Source organism: Oncorhynchus clarkii, unplaced genomic scaffold, assembly GCF_045791955.1.
Source record: "Oncorhynchus clarkii lewisi isolate Uvic-CL-2024 unplaced genomic scaffold, UVic_Ocla_1.0 unplaced_contig_11192_pilon_pilon, whole genome shotgun sequence".
In the NCBI taxonomy this organism is placed as follows: domain Eukaryota; kingdom Metazoa; phylum Chordata; class Actinopteri; order Salmoniformes; family Salmonidae; genus Oncorhynchus; species Oncorhynchus clarkii.
Genome location: NW_027259237.1, coordinates 1 through 24691, shown reverse-complemented (window position 1 = coordinate 24691; position 24691 = coordinate 1). Strand labels below are relative to the sequence as shown.

At 40.8% G+C, this 24691-nt stretch overlaps 1 protein-coding gene across 1 annotated transcript; it reads left to right on the top strand.

Annotated features, from left to right (window-relative positions):
* Nucleotides 1-7564: 7564 nt before the first annotated feature.
* LOC139399908 (cytidine monophosphate-N-acetylneuraminic acid hydroxylase-like) lies at nucleotides 7565-24656 on the top strand (the record flags this gene model as incomplete). The annotated part of the gene is made up of 14 exons (XM_071145034.1): nucleotides 7565-7770; nucleotides 8004-8095; nucleotides 10655-10764; nucleotides 11587-11777; nucleotides 13522-13602; nucleotides 15624-15690; nucleotides 15791-15872; nucleotides 16769-16906; nucleotides 17195-17330; nucleotides 17477-17617; nucleotides 17999-18173; nucleotides 19095-19211; nucleotides 24224-24339; nucleotides 24573-24656. Coding segments are annotated over exons 1-14 (1736 nt in total), but the record flags the coding sequence as incomplete, so codon positions are not given.
* Nucleotides 24657-24691: the final 35 nt, after the last annotated feature.

Here is a 24691-nt window from a genome sequence, read left to right as displayed (position 1 = left end):
TATGAAAGTTAAATATTTCTAATAATTTATTTTGAATTTGGCGCTCTGCCATGTCACCGGATGTTGTCAAATCAATCCCGTTAACAGGATTTGATCCATAAGAAGTCAACAGTTTCAGCAAACCCTTTCTTTCAGGACTTGACAGATAAAAACAATGTAGAGTTGAAGATGATATTTGGTATGGTCAGTGATATCCGGAATTCTTGGGATGTCCCTAACCTAAACCCTAAACATAACCCCTAACCTTAACCTTTCTGAAGCAGGCATTCAAAAGCGACCCACCTCGACAACATCCGGTGAAATTGCAGAGCGCAAAATTAAAATGACAGAAATAGAAATATTTAACATTCATGAAAATATATATATATATAAGTGTCTTATATCAAAATAAAACTTAACTTCTTGTTAATCCTGGCAACGTTTTTCAACCAGGCAGGTGTGCCATGAAAGTCAGAAATAGCGATATAATAAAAGCCTTACCTTTGAAGATCTACTTCTGTTGGCACTCCAAAAGGTCCCAGCTACATCACAAATGGTCCTATTGTTTGATAAAGTCCTTCTTTATAATCCCAAAAACTCAGTTTAGCTGGTGCGCTTCATTCAATAATCCATCGGTTTCCCTCCTTCAAAATGCATACAAAATGAATCCCAAACGCTACCAATAAACTTCTCCAAACAAGTCAAACAACGTTTATAATCAAACCTCATTAGGCTGAACTCCCATCATACCACAAAATCCTGTAGAATAACGTCTTCCTGTGTTTGCGGAAGTGTATCAAGTTAGGATAAAACTATAGGTTGTTTTAGGTAAAACGTAGTGTGTGTATGAGCGAAGTGTATCAGAGTAGGCTAAGACTGCAGTTCTATAAGGGATAACTAGTGTGTGTGTGTGTTACTGGTCAAGGGGAAGGATTGCGCAAGCCTCTCTGTGACAGTTAATTGAGTATAATTTGAGAAGGAGGGTGCGTCTAGCGCTCACTGGGAAGAGGGAATCAAATCAATAGGTGTTGATTAAAAGGAACTATGTAAAGATAAGAGATTGACAAAAAAAATACAGTTTTATATCTTTATGTTTGAAGCCTGAAATGTGGCAAAAGTTCGCAAAGTTCAAGGGGGCCGAAATACTTTCGCAAGGCACTGTATATGTGATCAACAGATGCATATCTGTATCCCCAGTCATGTGAAATCCATAGATTAGGGCCTAATGAATTCATTTGAAATGACTGATTTCCTAGTATGAACTGTTACTCAGTAAGATCTTTGAAATTGTTGCCTGCATGCATTATATTTTTGTTCAGTATACATTATATTATCTTCAATAGTCCTCTTCCTCGAAGACAGTGAAATGTAGCCCTAGATACCACCACCTACACTCATTAAAAACACACTGCCCCATTGCACTACTTTGATCCTATCTGTAGGGGCACCATGCAAACGGTCTGGGAGGACGGGACACCACCCCTCAACACACCCTGGAATTCTTCTGAAGTCACATTTCGTATAGCCAAATACATCTCTGCAGCTGCCAGCACAACATCTATTTTCTGTGATTTACGTTTCAATTCTGTGGTACAGTTGATAACCATTGATATGAACACTAAGACAACCTTACTGAAGCATAAATAATTTGTCGGCCTATCCCTCTGTGCTGGCACAAATCTACTACTCACTGGAATCCTCTCAGGATCCCTCACTCTTGATCCATCCTCTTCTACTTTCTTCACTGCCTCAGCATACAATACCTTCTGCACTACTCTGACTCTAGCCACCTCAACCTGCCACTCTCGCACCGGACACCTCCGATCCCCAGTAGTTAACACTGCCCCCCTACAGTTAACACACAACTTTATCCACCGAAACTACACAATCCTCTATCCTATGCCATCCTGCACACGTCCCACATCTTGGAATCTCCTTCCTACACACTGCTACGACATGACCATAAACGTTGCAAGATTAACAGCTCTTATTGTGTGACTTTCTGGACTGTGTCGTTTAATGCGGAATCTTCAGTTACTGTAGTTGAGTTAGTGAATGTTACTGCCACCTATTGACCTGGAGTGCAACCACACACATACATGCACACACAAAGCTAGTATCCACTTCTTTGTTAACCATAGTCCTAGATCGCACATTCTTTAATTATGATATCTTACAACATTTTAACAGGATGATTTAATCATTTTGAATTTTGCCCAAATACAAGTCCAGTCAGGATGTTCCCCTGCACTACTTGGCCAACTCACAATAACAGTAAATACAAGAGATTCTGAAAGCTGCTACTTGGAAGGATTAAACTACAGAAAGGAACTTGAATGTAACCTGACTCTTTATCATCGAACCCACGGGCCCTTCGGAGAAGGTGATAGATAATCAGGGCTACAGACTGGTGACAGACATCTCTGGAATAGGTTGCTTGCATACATCTTTTTGATATCATTTATTCTCTTTCAACTATAACCATGCTGAAATGTGCAGACTGACTCAACTTAGATTGCTTCTACACAGATTTTTGCTACCATTCATATTTTATACACCATAACGCTTGTTGTATCCCCATTCATTTCAAAGATGGAATGCAGACTTCAACATTCTTACCAGAAATCGTTGCCACAGTACTTACAGGTTGTTGAAACTAAAACATTTTGAGAGCTTAAAACACATTCTATGGCTTATAATGTTATAGTACTCACTCTAGCCTACAATAAATACTACTCCACTATAACCCGTTATAACTCCACACCTACAAACCACCCCAAAACAACTCAATTTAACTAACCCATAGCCAATGACAACCCTATTAATGCCACTACTACTTTTAATTCACAACCTTCAATACTTCACTGTGTCAGGCACTGCTTCATGACACCAACCAGTCATGTGGAAAACATAAAATAGCTTGAGGCAAGTCACAAAACCTATCCCATGAGCACACACACAACCCTAGGTCAAAACACCTGTTCCATGAGCATATCACACACACACACAGCTAGTACTAATGCATAACTAACACCCCTATTGACCTTTTTGTCTTCATCTATTTCCTTATACTTTGTGTCACAGTAATTATAAACAGGTTATTTAATTATTGAACAAAATGTTTCTCTTAAAATACTTGGTGTTAAAAGATGCTCTTGTTTCTGTTCATTTTAAAAAACAAAGAACATGTTTGTTCACTTTCTGGATTTCTAAATAATTTGTTAAACAATGATGTCACTTTTGTATAGTAATAAATTCAGATTCAGAAAACCTTAATGTCCCCAGAGAGGCAATTTATTTTGCAGCAGTCATAAAAATCTATCACATTTAAAACATTTTTTTTTAAATAGCAAAGGATATTTACAAGCAATTAGGCAGGGTAAGTGCAGTTTCATAGCGCAAGTGCAATTTGTCCAATATTTTATTAAGTTGCAGAATTGCATTTAGAATAAAATAGTACTTGGCCTTGTTTTTTTTAACTTTAGGTAGCCTGTACCTGTGTCCAGAGGGAAGGAGCTGGTATTCGGAGTGGACTGGATGGGAAGAGTCATCCGCTATTTTATTGGCCTTCTGGAGGGCTCTGCCCAGGTAGAGAGATGACAGATTATCACGATCGTCGTGAGAAGCGGACCAAAGCGCAGCGTGGTGTGAATGCATCATTTTAATGGATGACGAAAACACACCGTAAACAATAAATGACCACCGACCGTGACGCTATAATACGAACTGTGCTGACACAAGCAACTAACATAGACAATCACCCACAACCCACAATGACAAAACAGGCTACCTAAATATGGTTCCCAATCAGAGACAACGACTAACACCTGCCTCTGATTGAGAACCATATCAGGCCAAACACAGAAACAGACAAACTAGACATACAACATAGAATGCCCACTCAGATCACACCCTGACCAAACAAAACCTATAACATACAAACTATGGTCAGGGCGTGACACAGATGTTGCTGTTGCTGCCCCATGATTTTCCCACAAGTCCTGACTATCTTTCAGAACCTATTTTTCTGTGCAACATTGATATTCCCAAACCAGCAGGTCAAGTAGTAGGACAGAATGCTCTCAATGAATGCTTTATAAAAGAGAACCATGATGGTTAGATCAACATTAGAAAATTACAATTTCCATAGGAAATACAGTCTCTGTTGGCCTTTCTTCAAAATAACGTCAGTACACTGATCCCAGGACAGCTTGTTGTCAGTGACTAGCCCAAGGTATTTGTACTCCTCCACTATTTCAATGGGCTCACATTTGTCAGCGAGGGTGTGTGAATAGTCGTGTTCCTTCAAAAGTCAATCACCAAGTCCTTTGTTTTTTTATGTATTTAATTTTAGATGGGATGACTCACACCAAACATTAAAATCATTCAGAGCCGGTTCGTGCTCTGTCTTATCCCTTTCAAGTAGACCGACCAAAGTGTCGTCAGCATATTTGCATATCAGGTGGCGCCCTGGGAACCGGCTCCGTCAGCTGTCTGTGTACAGTATGAATAGTACTGGTGAAAGAACACTGCCCTGGGGGGTTCCAACTGAAGTAGTGCACACCTCAGAGAGTGTGTTGCCAACTCCTACCTGCTGAGACCTATCATTTAGGAATTTGGTAATCCATCTGAATAGCATAGCATCAAATCTGATGTCTCCTCTCAGTCTGTCTGCGAGAAATCAATGGATTGATTGTGTTAAATGCTGAGGAGAAATCTGTGAACATGATACGCACATGGGTTTCACTGCCCTCCAAATGCACGTACACCAGATGAAAGAGCTAGAGGTTGGCATCCTCTGTTCCTCTCTCTGTCCAGCATGCAAATTGGAGGGTGTCAAGAAGGTGTCTGGTGGTGTTGATGATGTATGCCTTAATCTTTTCAAGAGATTTAATCAAGAGAGAGGTAAGAGGTCTGGAGTCATTACTAAGGTCTGTAGTCATTTGATGCAGATGGATGAGAGGTTTTTGAGATAGGTCTAACAATAGATTATGTTATCAGGCCCGGGCTCTTTCATGTTCCAGTGCTTTTAAACACTGGTATGACTTCCTCATTGATGACAAGGGCGCTCTCGGTTGCCATGACATCCTCCTTCACACAGGCAGGGGGAGCGGGGCCGCCCCCCGCTTCAAAGCGGGTGAAGAACTTGTTGAGTTCATTGGCTGTAGAGAGTCACACCCTCTCATCCGGGTGGGATCGATATGTTGCCTCCCTTTGAAGGGGGCATTTGCCATATTCTTAATGCCCATCCTAGCAGTCTCCCTGTGACATTATCTGTTGCACCTTATCCTTGTACTGGAGAGACTCCCTGTGACATTATCTGTTGCACCTTGTCCTTGTACTGGAGAGTCTCCCTGTAACATTATCTGTTGCACCTTGTCCTTGTACAGGCATCTCACCTTTTTAATCTCTTTCTTCGTCTCTCTCTGTACCTCTTTTCTTGCGGTGGATTTCCTGAGGCAAACACTTATTTCTTGTTAAGCAACAACAATTAGTTCACTGCTCAATGCAAATGCACAAAGAAAGACTGATCTGGGTCTAAACTTCAAATTCCAAAGTATCAAGTCAACATAACAGTCTGTACAAGGTAATGCTCTTTATTTATGCTTCTCTCTTAATATTTGCTATGTTGTGACTATTAAGAAATGTACATTGTTTAAAGGTGACAGACAAAAGTTGTTTAACAGATAAATACATTATAATATTGAATTTCATTTATTTCGCTACAAACATATACAGTGTTATATATATATATATATATACAGTACATTGTATTCCCAGAGGAGAGCACTTAATAGCATTAAAACATTTAGCTAATTTATATATTTTGCTCATGGTAATTGACATAAATTAAGCTCTGTGAACTCTGTGAAACTGTTAATTGAATTTTAAGTTCACAAGTTAACTTTGGATGAATTTCAGTCATATGAGCTGAAATTTTTAAAAAAACAATGAATTGAGGGTGATTGCTCTTACAACCAAAAAAACAGTCTTCTAATCAGACCCATGTTCAAATTTGGGGTATTTCAATCACTTTCAAAGACATTTCGAAGAAAGTATTTACTTGAAAATACAAATAGTTGAATATTGGAATGTATTTGGAAATACACTTGGAAACACATTTTTCTGCATTTGAAAATATTGAAATGTAAAAATATTGAAATACTCTATGCATTTGAACCCACTTTCTGTTTGTTCCTTGGGTATTTGGCAGAATGTGTTTGGATAGCCTACTATTTGTAGGAAATGTTAAGAGGTAGCGGATTTTGACCACATAATACTCATTCACACAAGATCAGTATTTCAAATATAAATACTCATGTATTTGTACCCAGGTCTGCTCCTGGTAATTCCATACATTTCAATGTAATATTTAGTTCCCAAAGTGTCACAGTACTCTATGAGGAACTGACATTTGTTTGAATTTAGATATTACTCATTTGAACTAACCATGAACATGTAAATATAATGGTATAATGTTTAATTCTTTGAATCTGTGCTATTGTCTAAAATGTAGGTTCAGGTCTCTCGCTATCATATTTTAAACAACTTGTAGAAAATACACTTTATGAGACTGTCAAGAAGCATTATGACCATCCTGTGTCACTTTACTTGGACTAAGAAAATACACTTTGACACTCAAGAAGCATTATGACCATCATAATCACATAAGTCAGATTGGCCAATCACATACATGCCCTTATACCAGTCATCTGTCAAAAAGAGGGTGTCTTGTCCTGCTTCTGCTCTTGCATTCATCCCAGTCATCAGAAACAGAGCATTGGGGTAAGTGCATGTCTGACATCATTTTGTGCGCAATTACAATGATAATTTAATATAGTCAATTTTTAAAAAAATACTGTTGACACGTAGGCTATGGTGTAATGGAATGGAATGTTTTGCCTTGTGTGGTAGGTTTTGTGGGTTTTGAAACTCGTATGTGTCATAACCACCCATAAAATATCATAATATATGTCACAACAGGTCTAAACATATGTAACAATATTATGAGCATATTATGACAGGTTATGACACGTTGTCAGCTGCTATGACATGGATATGACCGTGTCATAATGTGTTATGACACTAGGTGTGAAGTAAAGTGTTACCGCATATTCATATATTTCCCCTTTCTGTAATACACGATTTCCAGTGTTTTGTTTGTGATATTTGAGTTGATGGTCACTAGCCTCGACGCGGTATGTTATGGATTAAACTCACATCTGTTGATAGTGTTTGATGCCAGACTGGAGATACAAGGACCGAGGACACGCTGATTATTATTGTATTGTCTGAACACTGTGATTCGGTAGCAATGTCACTTACTTGTTTGGACTTCCCACTTGCCTCTGGGACTGATGTTTACAGAACAGTTGTCTGCTGATTAGGATATAAGGCCAGTTAGACATTTTCTCTGGTTCTGTGCTGGAAGTATCTCCCTGTTGCAACTTGTAATAAACTGAATAGATTGTTTTATTGCCTTTATTGATGACTTCTGTTTGGTTCCCCTGTAAATTCTTCTTACGAGTACCATCCACTTATACTCCTCTACTTTTCTCATCAGCACTTCAATTCCACCACTCAAATGACAGCCCAGTCTTCAAAGACAGTGCTGTCCCTGGACTCTGAGGCGGTGTTCTCACTCAAAGATGGCATCAACTTTAAGAAGAGCCCAGATGATGGCAAGTGCTACATCATATACAAAGAAAATGGAGAGCTGAAGGCCTGCAAGAACCAATGCAAACACCAAGGAGGCCTGTTCATCAAAGACATAGAGGACTTAGATGGAAGGTAAGTAGACTTAAAAGGGAAGTTCAGGACTCTACAACTAAAGATAGTTGGAGTTAGTAGCGGCTGTTTAGAGAATACCGAACCTTGGATTACAGTTTCTCCTGGCCCATAGACTACTTTCAGGCTGAGGAACCATTTAATATCAAGTGGTAAAATCCTGAACTTCTTCTTTAATACCGAGGCTTAGATAAAACACATCTATTCCATGGGACTGAAAGGTTTTTCTGATGCAGGACGGTCCGATGTACAAAACACTACTGGAAGCTGAACGTCTCAACTATGCAGTATGTGAACCCTCCTGACAGCTTCACACAGGATGAGCTGGGTAAGTTGAGCTGCCATTTTCTCAACCTGAAAGGTTATTGAATGGCATTTTAAGTCTATTTGCCATTTTGGGTTATATGAAACGGTATGTCTAATCTTTTGTGTTCTCTGACAACTTGTGTATATTTGTACACATTGTGTGATCCTGATCATTAAATCAAATGTTATGTCACATGCTTCGTAAACAACAGATGTAGACTAACAGTGAAATGCTTACTTACGGGCCTTCCCAACAATGCTGAGAGAAAAAAATAATAACACAAGGAATAAATCCACAGAGTAACGATAACTTGGCTATATAACGTTACACGAGGTACCAGTATCGAGTAGATGTGCAGGGGTATGAGGTAGATATGTTCATATAGGTGAGATAAAGTGACTAGGTAACAGGATAGATAAGAAACTGTAACAGCAGCGTATGTGATGAGTCAAAAGACTTAGTCCAAAAAGGGTCAATGCAGATAGTTAGCCAATAGCTACCTGGACTAACTGTTTAGCAGTCTTATGACTAGGAGGTAGACGCTGTTCAGCGTCCCGTGGGCTGAGTGCCCAGCTCCAGCTGTCCATTCCTTTGGCCATCTAACAATGACATGAGGAACACAATGTAAATAATAAGTCAGATGTTTAATATGTCTATGTACAGTTCAAGTGTGAGGTTTACATATACTTAGGTTGGAGTCATTAGAACTTGTTTTTCAACCATCCACAAATTTCTTGTTAACAAACTATAGTTTTGGCAAGTCAATTAGGACATCTACCTTGTGCATGACATATGTAATCTTTCCAACAATTGTTTACAGACAGATTATTTCACTTATAATTCACTGTATCACAATTCCAGTGGGTCAGAAGTTTACATACACTAAGTTGACTGTGCCTTTAAACAGCTTGGAAAATTCCAGAAAATGATGTCATGGCTTTACTGATAGGCTAATTGACATCATTTGAGTCAATTGGAGTTGCACCTGTGGATGTATTTCAAGGCCTACCTTCAAACTCAGTGCCTTGTTGCTTGACATCATGGGAAAATCAAAAGAACTCAAACATTTTTTATAGACCTCCACAAGTCTGGTTCATCCTTGGGAGCAATTTCCTAACGCCTGAAGGTACCACGTTCATCTGTACAAATAATAGTACGCAAGTATAAACACCATGGGACCATGCAGCCGTCATACTGCTCAGGAAAATTATCTATATCGACAGTAAAACGAGTCCTATATCAACATAACCTGAAAGGCTGCTCGCCAAGGAAGAAGCCACTGCTCCAAAACTGCCATAAAAAAGCCAGACTACGGTTTGCAACTGCACATGGGGACAAAATATTGTACTTTTTGGAGACATGTCCTCTTGTCTGATGAAACAAAATTAGAACTGTTTGGCCATAATGACCATCGTTATGTTTGGAGGAAAAAGGGGGAGGCTTGCAAGCCGAAGAACACCATCCCAACCGTGAAGCACGGGTGGCAGCATCAAGTTGTGTGGTTGTGTTGCTGCAGGAGGGACTGGTGCACTTCACAAATAGATGGCATCATGAGGGAGGACAATTATGTGGACATATTGAAGCTACATCTCAAGACATCAGTCAGGAAGTTAAAGCTTGGTCGCAAATGGGTCTTGCAAATGGACAATGACCCCAAGCATACTTCCAAAGTTGTGGCAAACTGGCTTAAGGACAACAAAGTCAAGGTATTTGAGTGGCCATCACAAAGCCCTGACCTCAATCCTATAGAAAATGTGTGGGCAGAACTGAAAAAGCGTGTGCGAGCAAGGAGGCCTATAAACCTGCCTCAGTTACACCAACTGTGTCAGGAGAAATGGGCCAAAATTCACCCAACGTATTGTGGGAAACTTGTGGAAGGCTATCCCGTCACGTTTGACCCAAGTTAAACCATTTAAAGGCAATGCTACAAAATACTAATTGAGTGTATGTCACGATCGTCGTTGTAATCATACTCAGACCAAAGCATAGCGTGAAATCGGTTCGACAACTTTTAATTATCAAAGAACCGAACAAAAAAAAAAAAAGAATAAAAGACACGTGAAGCTCAAGCAGTGCTCACAGGTAACTACACAGAAACAAGATCCCACAAAACACAGTGGGGAAATGGCTGCCTAAATATGATCCCCAATCAGAGACAACGATAAACAGCTGCCTCTGATTGGGAACCATACCAGGCCAACATAGAGAAAAACTACCTAGATTACCCACACCCCGACCTAACCAACATAGAGAATAAAAAGGCTCTCTATGGTCAGGGTGTGACAGTGTATGTAAACTTCTGACCCACTGGGAATGTGACGAAAGAAATAAAAGCCAAAATAAATAATTCTCTCTACTATTATTCTGACATTTCACATTCTTAAAATAAAGTGGTGATCCTAACTGACCTAAAACAGAATATTTACTAGGATTAAATGGAATTGTGAAAAACTGAGTTTAAATGTATTTGGCTAAAGTGTATGTAAACTTCCGACTTCAACTTAAGATAATCAAATAAAAGTAATTCATTAGATTATTAATCGGAAGAGTTTTGACTTTGGCTTGATTTTGCTAACACAGACGTCGTGATGACAGACGAGGGTGGTCTTCAGCTCGTGGAGGTGATCGTCTGGGACCCCTGGTTGGCAGACCCCCAGGATCCACAGGAACTGCAGGAGGGAGAGGTGACTGTGAGTACAGCTCGTCACACACACCCACGGCTGGACAGATCTGAGGCCTTTCCCAGTGGGCAAAACTGGTTGCAATTACATTATGACATCTTACATGACGTCATGGTCAGGATGTATACTGGTTGTATAAAGACGTTTTGTTAAGGTCAGAAAAACATGTCTTGATCTGGTTGTGATCTTGGTCTCGTCATGAAAAAGATGTCTTCACCAGGCTGGTTGAAACTAATGTGGAACACATTACCATGTTGTTTAGTCACACATTTGTGACAAGAACACAAACACTAGCTATGATCCAAGGCTAGTAGTAATTACCCGGAGTGAATCAAATATGAGCCTTAAAATGATAACCGAGAGTTGTGTGTCTACACAATCTTCTACTCATCTTTGATCTCATCACCACTTTTATAATGTGAAATCTGAGGGTGTACTCTCACCTGAAAGGCTGCAGTGTCAAACTTAAGCCTGGGACACATAAGGGAGATGGGCAAAGGTTGAAAGATATCACCAACCGCCATCCAAGATTCTAGATTACGTATCGGGATAGATCTCCGATCATAGCCGTGCCCAACAACAGTGCAGGACACATTGCTGGGACAGTTGGTCACAGATTACTTTTTGACCATCTCCCCTGTGTTCATTTAAATTCCAGAGACACAGAAATGACAGTCCCAACACCGACACCTCTGAGATTTTCTCCATATGGCCGACAGGCTATTTATATCAATGTGATTGATGGTCAACAGCGCCGCACGCAAATCTAAAAAGATAGCACGTCGGGCGACAAGATTCTCCACTCCAAACTCAACCTTCATGTTCCTCCAGGTGACCTACCTTACCCATGCATGCATGGAGCTCCAGCTAGGGGGGAAGAAGATGATATTCGACCCCTGGCTGACGGGTCCGGCCTTCGCCAGGGGCTGGTGGCTGCTCCATGAGCCCCCTGCTGACTCCATGGAAAGGCTGTGCATGGCCGACCTCATCTACATCAGCCACATGCACTCCGACCACCTCAGGTATTCAGAGATGGTACCTATATGGAATGTGGTACAGGTATGTAGAGATGGTACCTGTATGGTATAGGTATGTAGAGATGGTACCTGTATGGAGTATGGTACAGATATGTAGAGATGGTACCTGTATGGAGTATGGTAAAGGCATGTAGAGATGGTACCTGTATGGAGTATGGTACAGGCATGTAGAGATGGTATCTGTATGGAGTATGGTAAAGGCATGTAGAGATGGTACCTGTATGGAGTATGGTACAGGCATGTAGAGATGGTACCTGTATGGAGTATGGTACAGATATGTAGAGATGGTACCTGTATGGTACAGGTATGTAGAGATGGTACCTGTATGGAGTATGGTACAGGTATGTAGAGATGGAACCTGTATGGAGTATGGTACAGGTATGTAGAGATGGTACCTGTATGGAGTATGGTACAGGTATGTAGAGATGGTACCAGTATGGAGTATGGTACAGGTATGTAGAGATGGAACCTGTATGGAGTATGGTACAGGTATGTAGAGATGGTACCTGTATGGAGTATGGTACAGGTATGTAGAGATGGTACCAGTATGGAGTAAGGTACAGGTATGTAGAGATGGTACCTGTATGGAGTATGGTACAGGTATGTAGAGATGGTATCTGTATGGAGTATGGTACAGGCATGTAGAGATGGTACCTGTATGGAGTATGGTACAGGTATGTAGAGATGGTATCTGTATGGAGTATGGTACAGGCATGTAGAGATGGTACCTGTATGGAGTATGGTACAGGTATGTAGAGATGGTATCTGTATGGAGTATGGTACAGGTATGTAGAGATGGAACCTGTATGGAGTATGGTACAGGTATGTAGAGATGGTATCTGTATGGAGTATGGTACAGGTATGTAGAGATGGAACCTGTATGGAGTATGGTACAGGTATGTAGAGATGGTATCTGTATGGAGTATGGTACAGGTATGTAGAGATGGTACCAGTATGGAGTATGGTACAGGTATGTAGAGATGGAACCTGTATGGTAAAGGCATGTAGAGATGGTACCTGTATGGAGTATGGTACAGGTATGTAGAGATGGTACCTGTATGGTACAGGTATGTAGAGATGGTACCTGTATGGAGTATGGTACAGGTATGTAGAGATGGTATCTGTATGGAGTATGGTACAGGTATGTAGAGATGGAACCTGTATGGAGTATGGTACAGGTATGTAGAGATGGTATCTGTATGGAGTATGGAATGAAATCTATTGATATGGGAGGATGGGCTCAGTGAAACTGGAAGGGAATGGACTGAACGTATCAAACACATACTATTCCAAACATTACAATGAGCCCGTCCTCCGCAATCTCCACCCACCAGCCGCGACTGATTTCAATGTATTTATCATTTTGGCCCCACTTTAACGAAGTATAAAGGCATTTTATAGCATGCATGAAGTTTCTGAAGCACTACGCAAATGCTTCACAGATAATCTATAAGTGTGTGTCATATTCTATAAATGGTGTATAAAGGGTGGTGTATAAATGGTGTATAAACTATGTATGTTTATACACCATTTATAGAGTATGAGATAAATGCTTCACATATCATCTATGTAAGCTATATTGAGCCTTTATAAGTTGTACTTAGTTTAAAGTGGGACCCTAATTTCAATTACGGAAGTAAGCAGAAATGTTGATTCCAATTTTCCTTATAAGGATGAGCACACAGAAGGCAGGACGTTTTAAGATGATTCCTGAAAAATGTATTTTCAGCTACCCAACCTTAAAATCCCTCTCTGCGACAAGACCCGATGTTCCTATTTATGTTGGCGACACATCAAGGCCAGTGTTCTGGTAAGGGTTATCTATATACAGTTGAACTCGGAGGTTTACATACACTTAGGTTGGAGTCATTAAAACTTGTTTTTCAACCACCCCACAAATATCTTGTTAACAAACTATAGTTTTGGCACATCGGTTAGGACACCTACTTTGTGCATGACAGAAGTAATTTTTCCAAAAATTGTTTACACACAGATTATTTCACTTATAAATCACTGTATCACAAAATAAGTGGGTCAGAAGTTTACATACACTAAGATGATTGTGCCTTTAACCAGCTTGGAAAATTCCATAAAATGATGTCTTGGCTTTAGAAGCTTCTGATAGGCTAATTGACATCATTTGAGTCAATTGGAGGTGTACCTGTGGATGTGTTTCAAGGCCTACCTTCAAATTCAGTGCCTGTTTGCTTGACATCATGGGAAAATCAAAAGAAATCAGCCAAGACCTCAGAAAAAAAATTGTAGACCTCAAGTCAGGTTCATACCTGGGAGCAATTTCCAAACGCCTGAAGGTACCATGTTCATCTGTACAAACAATATTACGCAATTATAAACACCATGGGACCACGCAGTCGTCATACCGCTCAGGAAGGAGAAGCGTTTTGTCTCAATCCCAGAACAAAAGCAAAGGACCTTGTGAAGATGCTGGAGGAAACAGGTACAAAAGTATCTATATCCACAGTTAAACGAGTCCTATATCAACATAAGTTGAAAGGCCTCTCAGCAAGTAAGAAGCCACTGCTCCAAAACCGCCATAAAAAAGCCAGACTACGGTTTGTAACTGCACATTGGGCCAAAAATAGTACTTTTTGGCCATAATGACCATCGTTATTTTTGGAGGAAAAAGGGGGAGGCTTGCAAGCTGAAGAGCACCATCCCAACCGTGATGAATGGGGGTGGCAGCATCATGTTGTGGTGGGGGGGGGGGGGCGTGCTTTGCTGCAGGAGGGACTGGTGCACTTTACAAAATAGATGGCATCATGAGATGGGAAATTATTTTGAAGCAGCATCTCAAGACATCAGTCAGGATGTTAAAGCTTGGTCGCAAATGGGACTTCCAAATGGACAATGACCCCAAGCATACTTCCAATGTTGTGGCAAAATGGCTTAAGGACAAGTTATTGGAGTGGCCATCACAAAGCCCTGACCTCAATCCTATAGGAAATGTGTGGGCAGAACTGAAAAAGCGTGTGCGAGCAAGGAGGCCTACAAACCTGACTCAGTTACACCAGCTCTGTCAGGAGGAATGGGCCAAAATTCACCCAACTTATTGTGGGAAGCTTGTGGAAGGCTACCTGAAATGTTTGACCCTGTCACACCCTGACCATAGAGAGCCATCAGGGTTCTCTATGGTGTAATAGGTCACAGCATGACTAGGGGGGTTTTCTAGTTATTATAGTTCTATGTTGGTGTGTGAGTATGGTTCCCAATTGGAGGCAGCTGAATATCATTGCCTCTAATTGGGGATCATACTTAGTGTGTCCCTTTTCCCACCTGCGTTGGGGGATATTGTTTTGTTCTGTTTGAGTGCCATTGTGAGCTACACATTTCACGTTCGTTATATCTTTTTTGGGGGGGGGGGGGAAGTTTCACTATTAATAAAATGTGGAACTCTACTCACGCTGCGCCTTGGTCCACTTATTTAGACAACGATCGTGACAGACCCAAGTTATTAAACAATTTGAAGGCAGTGCTACCAAATACACTCAATTAGTATGTAAACTACTGACCCACTGGGAATGTGACGAAAGAAATAAAAGCTGAAATAAATCATTCTCTCTACTATTATTCTGACATTTCACATTATTAAAATAAAGTGGTGATCCTAACTGACCTAAAACAGGGAATTTTTACTGGGATTAAATGTCAGGAATTGTGGAAAAACTGAGTTTAAATGTATTTGGCTAAGGTGTATGTAAACTTCCGACTTCAACTGTATATGTCAATCATTAACATGGTTTTACAACCATAAAACAAATGAGAGTGTCACCTTTATGGGTTTATGCTGTCCTCATTTGAATCATGTTACAGGATGCTGGAGAAAAGGCAGGTGCAGCTGACAAATATCAACGTCGTTCCCTTTGGCATTTGGCAAAACGTAAGCATAAACAGCTCACTTTGCATGAACAGTTTATACGATAAAGGAACCTCTGTCAAAAGGCTCTTCTTTAATGCCCTTCTCCTGTTGTCTCCGTCAGATTGATGAGCACCTCAGATTCATGATTCTGAAGGATGAAGTGCACCCTGAATTGGACACCTGTATCATTGTTGAATATAAAGGTAGTCATCATGTCCTTTGTAAGAGCACGTAGTGCTAGCTTCGCCAGAGCCCTGGGTTCAATTCCTGCAGTCACAGGAAGTCACTTTTCATAAAAGGGTCTGCTAAGTGGTATATACACCGAGTGTACGAAACATTAGGAACACCTTCCTAATATTGAATTGCACCCCCCTTTGCCATCAGAACAACCTCAATTGGACTCTATTGGCATGGACTCTACAAGGTATTGAAAGTGTTCCACAGGGATGCTGGCCCATGTTGACTCCAAAGCTTCCCACAGTTGTGTCAAGTTAGATGGATTTCTTTTGGGTGGTGAACCATTCTTGATACTGTTGAGCATGAAAAACCCAGCAGCGCTGCAGTTCTTGACACACTCAAACCGGTGTGCCTGGTACCTACTACCATACCCCCTTCAAAGGCACTTAAATATTTTGTCTTACCCATTCACCCTCTGAATGACACGCATACACAATCCATGTCTCAAGGGTTAAAAATCCTTCTTTAACCTGCCTCCTCCCCTTCATCTACACTGATTGGAGTGGATTTAAATAAGTGATCATACCCTTCAACTGGATTCACCTGGTCAGTCTATTTCACGGAAAGAGCATGTGTTCCTAATGTTTTGTCCAGTCAGTGTACAAGTGCAGGTCACACATTCTGACTTTCATCCCACTTTATCCACCAACAGATTATACATCCATATAAAGATGGGCTCCATCAGGATAATTAAGACTCATTATTTTATTGAACATGCACATCCTGTCTGATTCAGGTCCTTGTCAGTTCAGTAGTAAAAGTATATGTCAGCGCCACCTGGTAGGCATACGATGCACCTTAAAGCCTTATCTCAACCTTATCTCATTTGACGGGTGCATCTGATCCTGGTTCTCCCACCCAGGTCATATGATCCTCAACACGGTGGACTGCACCAGGCCAAACTACGGCCGACTGCCCCACAATGTAGACCTAATGATGAGCGACTTTGCTGGAGGGGCGTCTGGCTTCCCCATGACCTTCAGTGGAGGAAAATACACAGGTGAGGTGGACAGGTATACAGCATCCAAATGTATAGCCGGACAAATAACAGAGAAATGAATTGCTCCCTTGGGTTTTCCTGGCTATTGACTGCAGATGGAGTGAATCTCAATTGTATTTCCTCTCTCCTTATCTCCTCCTCAAAGCACATCGGAACAGATATGAGGTTACTTCCCTCGGATGTTCTCCTCCAATGCATTTTGAGGAGGAGGCAAGGGGAGAGGAAGCGAGGAATCAAGGAAACACAACTGAGATTCACTCATTGACTAGTGTCGATTTCACCCTGCAGAGAGCTGGAAAGCTGATTTCATCAAGAATGAAAGGAAGAAGCTCATGAACTACAAGGCCCAGCTGGTAAAATCCTTGCAGCCCAAGATCTACTGCCCGTTTGCCGGTTACTTTGTCGAAGCACATCCCTCAGACAGGTATTACAAAACGTTTACTCTTTTGTGTACAAATTCCGTTCTAGGTTGAGGTTAGGTTTTGACCCCTCTTATTGCTTCAATTGCAGTCACTCAATATAACTTGCATCCCAATTTGACATTGACAACTGACACAAGTTAACTGACAGGTACATTAAGGAAACTAACACGAAAAACAAAGCGGAGGAGCTCAATGCCCTGATCAAGAAGAGCGCTCCAGGCATAACAACATGGACACCCAAGCCAGGCGCTGTGCTCGATCTGGCACTGGCTCTGATGAGCCCCAGCCGGTAGGATTGCTCATCAATCAGCAAATCGTGTGTGTGTCCATGTCTGTCATATCAGTCCATACTCCATAGAAATGCCAACAATCATCAATAATCACAAATCACATTTTAGTGTTTGATGTTTTCCTCTGTTGTCAATACCATTATTACCTCACTTCCCTACATTGTTAACCTCTATTACATCACTTCCCTACATTGTCTACCATTATTACATCACTTTCCTACATTATCTACCATTATTGCATCACTTCCTTACATTGTCAACCATTTTTACCTCACTTCCCTACATTGTCTGCCATTATGTTCTCTTTCTACATTCCGTTTTAATGTTGTAACCCAGGTAAAATGCACTTTAAATCATGTATGATTTGACTATAACCACAGGAAAGCCATCACCGACCCTCCATCCGGGACAAACATCTATAAGGACAGTTGGGACTTTGATTTGTACGTGGATGAACTGAACAGGGCCATCACCGCTGAGATATTTAAACATAAAAGCTGGATCCAATTTTATTACATCTGGGCAGGGTTTAAAAACTACAATCTAGTTGTCCGGGTAAATATTGCAGTCCATATAAAAGTCCTCACAGCTCTTAGTGCTCTACTGCACATCTACAAGCTGACTCCTGGGGTGGATTCATTAGTCGCAGACTGTTGCAAAACGTTTTTTCAACAGAAACCGATTACTGTTTCCTCTTGGAACCAAACGGAAGCCTGAATTTGTCCAATAGAAACTTGTTTTCATTGCAAAATGTTTTTTGTTTGGATTAAACTGACTAAACTTTTTTGCAACAGTCTGCAATTTAGGAATACACTCCTGGTTACTCCTGACTCGCATTCAGTAGGCAGTAAAACATGCAAGGACATTTTTAAATATTATTGGACAATCTCAATTTTAAAACGTTTCTAGGTTTTGTACCGACTGAACGCGACCCCTTCCATTCACTTCCTCTCTCTGCAGATTTCTGGAATGTTTAAAACATGTACGGACGCTCTCACGGACACAGACTAAGCCTATTCCTGAATTGAAAAAAAATAAAAGCTCAATGGAGAATCTCTATCGAATTTTTGGGGGGTTCCAGGACTAGGCTTAATGTCCAGGAAACTGCCCTTGGAACAGCTGATTTTGGCTGCTTGGATTGCCAGATGGGCAGGCTTGACACTCTAGGGACTATGACCCTTGGTTCCATTGTGCCAGGCATGTTCAATCAATTTGAAAAATAAAAAAATATTTTTTACCCAAATCTAGTGGGTTCGAGGGTTGAAATTAGAACAAATCTTTTCCAATTCTTCTCATTCTTTTGCTACTTTCTTTTAAGATTCTGGTAATTCTTTAGATTCTGTTTATTGATTCTGGTTATTCTGGTTATTCATATTCTAGTTATCTGGTATTTATCATAACTGCAGGTCAGTGAATAACGCAAATTGTTTGAATTCCAACTAAACATAGCCTAACTGTTTGTAATATGTATTTAAGGTCATAGAGACAGATGAGGACTTCATTCCGATAGCCAATGGCTACAACTATCTGGTGGACTTCATGGATCTGTCCTTCCCTACTCAGAGGCCCACTAGAGAGCACCCTTATGAGGAGGTGAGCATGGCTACAACACCTGCTCACCTATATACTATTAAGTACACTGCACTCAACTTGAGAAGGATCAAAACAAACATTGTGGAGCAGGAACATAGCATGTTACAAATCTGTCATAACGGTGGCAGGTAGCCTAACAGTTAAGAGCACTGGGCCAGTTACCGAAAGGTTGCTGGTTCAAATCCCTGAGCTTACTATGTGAAAAATATTTTGATGTTCCCTTGAGCAAGGCACTTACAGTGCATTCGGAAAGTATTCAGACCCCTTTACTTTTCCACATTTTGTTATATTACAGCCTTATTCTAAAATGGATTAAATAAAATAAATCCTCATCAGTCTACACAATATCACATATTGACAAAGCAAAAATAGGTTTTTAGATTTATTTTTGCAAATGTAAAGAAATTAGAAAATACCTTTTTTACATAAATATTCAGACCATTTGCTATGAGACTCGAAATTGAGCTCAGGTGCATCATCCTGTTTCCATTCATCATCCTTGAGATGTTTCTCCAAATTGACTGGAGTCCACCGGTTGTAAATTCAATTGATTGGACATGATTTGGAAAGGCACAGACCTGTCTATATAAGGTCCCACTGTTGACAGTACATGTCAAACCAAGCCATGAGGTTGAAGGAATTGTCCATAGAGCTCCGAGACAGGATTATGTCGAGGCACAGATCTGGAGATGGGTACCAAAAATGATCTGCACCATTGAAGTTCTCCTAGAACACAGTGGCCTCCCTCATTCTTAATTGGAAGACATTTGGAACCACCAAGACTCTACCTAGAGCTGGCCGCCTGGCTAAACTGAGGATTCAGGGGAGAAGGGCCTTGGTCAGGGAGGTGACCTAGAACCCGATGGTCACTCTGACAGAACTCCAGAGTTCCTCTGTGGAGATGGGAGAACCTTCCAGAAGGACAACCATCTCGGCAGCACTCCACAAATCAGGCCTTTATTGTAACGTGGCCAGACGGAAGCCACTCCTCAGTAAAAATGCACATGCCAAAAGGCACCTAAAGGACTCTCAGACCATGACAAACAGGATTCTCTGGTCTGATGAAACCAAGATTGAACTCTTTGGCCTGAATGCCAAGCGTCACGTCTGGAGGAAACCTGGCTTTGGGACAAGTCTCTGAATGTCCTTGAGTGGCCCAGCCAAAGCCCGGACTTAAACCCAATCTAACATCTCTGAAGAGACCTGAAAACAGCTGTGCAGCTACGCTCCCCATCCAACCTGACAGAGCTTGAGAGGATCTACAGAAAAGAATGGGAGAAACTCCCCAAATACAGGTGTACCAAGCTTGTCGTATCATGTCCAAGAAGAATCAAGGCTGTAATCGCTGTCAAAGGTGTTTCAATAAAGTAAAGGGTCTGAATACTTATGTAAATGTGATATATATATATTTTTAAATGCAATACATTTACAAAATTTCTAAAAAGCTGTTTTTGCTTTGTCATTATGGGGTATTGTGTATAGATGAGAGTTAAAAAAAAAATCAATATTAGAATAAGGCTGTAACGTAACAAAATGTGGAAAATGTCAATGGGTTTGAATACTTTCCAAATGCGCTGTAACCCTAATTGCTACTGTAAGTCGCTCTGGATAAGAGTGTCTGGTAAAATTGTAAATAAGAATAAACTTTTCCCTTTATTCATGTCATTCTCATGAGGTGAACGCTGTTCACAGATACAAAGAGATAGCAGGCTGCTATGCATAACTTCAGGGGTTTGAATGTGTTGTTGTTGGCAGATGCAAATCTGATGTAAACCTGTTTTCAGTTGAAGATAATTGTTTGCTGGATTAAATGCAGTGCTTGATAAGTACAGTGCCTTCAGTATTGGTTTGGGGATGCTTTGCTGGCTCGGGACCTTAATAGAAGGATCGCTACACTCGCATTAACATCTGCTAACCATGTGTATGTGACAAATAAAATTTGATTTGATTTGAATAGAAGGATCCATGAATTCTGCTCTTTATCAGAGAATTCTACAGTAGAAAGTCAGGACATCCGTCTGTGAGCTGAAGCTGTAGTGCAGCTGGGTCATACAGCAAGACAATGATACAAAACACACAATCAAGTCTACATGAAAATGGCTAAAAAGCAACAAATTTGAAGTTTTGGAATGGCCTAGTCAAAGTCCAGACCTAATCACAATTGAAATGTTGCAGCAAGACTTTTGAAATGTTGCAGCAACAAATGTTTCTGAGTTAAAGCAGTTCTACATGCAAGAGTAGGCCAAAATTCCTCAACAGCGATGTGAGAGACTGATCAACAACTAAGGGGAAGAATTTGGTTGCAGTCATTGCAGCTAAAGGTGGCACAACCAGTTATTGAGTGTAAGAGGGCAATTACTTTTTCGCACAGGGGAACCGCACAGGTGTCGCATTACTTTGTTAATTAAATTTAAAAAATTTAAAAAAAATCTAAACTTAGGTTCCCTTTATCTAATATTAGGTTTGGTTGAAGATCTGATAACATTCAGAATCAAAAATATGCAAAAATTGAGAATCAGAAACGGGGCAAATACTTCTTCACGGCACATCGGTAACAGGCTGACCACACCGCTGGCGTCACGGGCGTGAGCGTTGCAAAATAAATTTAGGAATCTATATTCAATTATTGCACTCGCACTGCTCGCACGTGCCAACGAGCGTCTGCGTTGCCAAGGGCTAAAATAGAAGTCATTTCTATTTCTGATGCAGATTGCGCTGCAAGTCCTGCCTCTCCCTTCTCCTCATTGGTTTATAGAAGCAGGTACACACGTGCCATCTCCTCATTGGTTATACCTACGTGGGTGACTAAAGACGAACAAGGTCAGTGGCGGTAATGCACCTAATTTATGAAAGTTGCCAATCGTAATATAAAGTCAAGAGAAGAAAAAGCCTGGAAGGATGAGAGAAGACTAGAAACAATTCGGTTGACCGTTTTATGTGTGGATTAATTGGTGGAGTAGAGTACCTTGTGCATTTCAGGAAAAATAACATCAATGTTTATATCCCAGGACAAATTAGCTAGGAACAGCAAGCTAGCTAAATATGACAAATTAGCTAGCAAGTGCAAGCTAGCTAGCTAAATTGCCATAAATGTTTAACGCTTTTTGACCTGTCCCCAAATTAATATAATTGGTTCAGAGTTTGTTTTGATATTTTAACCTGCGTGTCGTGATCGCATCTGGTGTGGGGTGACAAAATACATTTATGCACGATGGCGCACGCGTGCAGCCGGTTTGGGTTTCTAGTTAGTCTCAGAGCTTTGCACACCTGGATTGTACAATATTTGCCCATAATTTTATAATTCGTCAAGCTCTGCCAAATTGGTTGTTTATCATTGCTAGACAGCCATGCTATAGATTTTCAAGCTGATTGAAGTTAAAACTTTAACCAGGCCAATCAGGAACATTCAATGTCGTCTTGGTAAGCAACTCCAGTGTATATTTGGCCTCTTGTTTTAGGTTGTCCTGCTGAAAGGAGAATTTGTCTCCCGGTGTCTATTGGACTGAACCAGGTTTTCTAGAATTTAGCCAGTGCTTAGCTATATTCCGTGATGTTGCGTTTTCTCCAAATATTACACTTTGCATTCAGGACAAAAAGTTACTTTCTTTGCCACATTTCTTGCAGTATTACTTTAGTACCTTGTTAAAAAAAAATATTCTACAGGCTTCCTCCTTTTCCCTCTGTCATTTAGGTTAGTATTATGGAGTAACTACAATGTTGTTTATCCATCTTCAGTTTTCTCCCATAACAGCCATTAAACTCTAACTGTTTTAAAATCATAATTAGCCTCATGGTGAAATCCCTGAGCGGTTTCCTTCCTCTCCAGCAACTGATTTAAGAAGGGCGCTTCTATCTTTGTAATGACTGTGTGTATTAATACAGCATCCAAAGTGTAATTAATAACTTCATTATGCTCAAAGAGATATTCCATGTCTTCTACTCCCTCCCCCCCACCCCATCTACCAATAGGTGCCAGCCCCCTGGTCTTTGTGGTTGACTCTGTGCTTGAAATTCACTGCTTGACTGAGGCAACTTACAGCTAATTATATGTGTGGGGTACAGAGATGGGGTCGTCATTTAAAATAACAATGTTAAATAATATTATTGCACACAGTGAGTCAATGCAACTTGTGACTTGTTAAGCACAGTTTTATTCCTGAACTTATTTAGGCTTGCAATAACAAAGGGGTTGAATACTTATTGATTAATTATTTTTAATTCATTTGTAAGCATTTCTAAAAAACATAATTCCACTTTGACATTATGGGATATTGTGTGTAGATCAGTGACACAAAAGCTAAATGTAATCCATTTGTAATTCAGGCTGTAACAACAAAATGTGGAAAAGGTCAAGGGGTGTGAATACTTTCTGAAGACACTGTACACTGCAATCCATTTATGAGAAGGATCAATACAAAATACAACTGGGGCAGAAACATACCATGATACAAATCTGTCATAAGAATAACATTTCCCTGGACTCATGTCATTCTCATAAGAGGTGAACGTACGAGGCACAGACACACCGAGATGGCAGGCTACTGCAAAACTTTAGGGTTTTGAATGTGTTGTGGTTGGCAGATGAAAATCTGATGCCAAGCTGTTTTCAGTTGAAGATAATTGTTACTGGCTCAGTTCTCACTACTGCCTGAAGTGTAAGTTCCGGATTACTGAACGGGCACACAGGGCAAAATGTGTAGAATAGCAATACATTCGATTTAACATGGAAAAAATGTTCTGTCATATGTGTAGAATAGCATAAATTGAACTATAAAACAGCACATTTTTCTCTCTGCCCCATGGCAAAATGTGTTGAAATGCAAGAAGTTAGCTGTTTAGCTGGTGGTAGGGGCCCCGGGGCCCCAGATGCTGTAGTCCTGCCCTGCTTAAATGCCAACATGCTTTGTAAGGAACCGCCATTTATCTGCAAGTGGATCGTTCGTTTGTTTTCCATTTCATGTAACTTGATTGGACTGAGAGATAGACGGTGTACTACTTTCTCTTCTGTAAAGATCAAGAACAGGATCGGAGTCATGAGGCACGTGGTGAAGAATGGCCTTCTTTGGGACGACCTGTATATCGGCTTCCAGAACCGTCTGAGCAGAGAGCCAGACGTCTACCACCACCGGTAAGTCCTCGTCTCCTCACCTTCCCTCCTTTGCTTTCTTCCTCCCTTACCAGACATCTACCACCACCGATAAGCCCTCGTTTACTCACCTTCCCTCCCTTCCTTCCTAATTTACCAGACCCAGGCATCTACCACTACCAGTCTATTGTATTGCATTGCTGTACACTAGAGCAACGATTCTCAACTGGTGTGTCGGGACCCTAATATTGTACCTGTCTTGGTTATTTGTCCAGGTTCTGGAACCACTTCCAGACAGAGTTGCCAGTCACTGGGCCGGACTGGGACTTGTTCCTGCAGCAGGTGCCATCATACCAGAGGTCTGCTGAACCCCAGGGAATCCAAACAGAAAGTG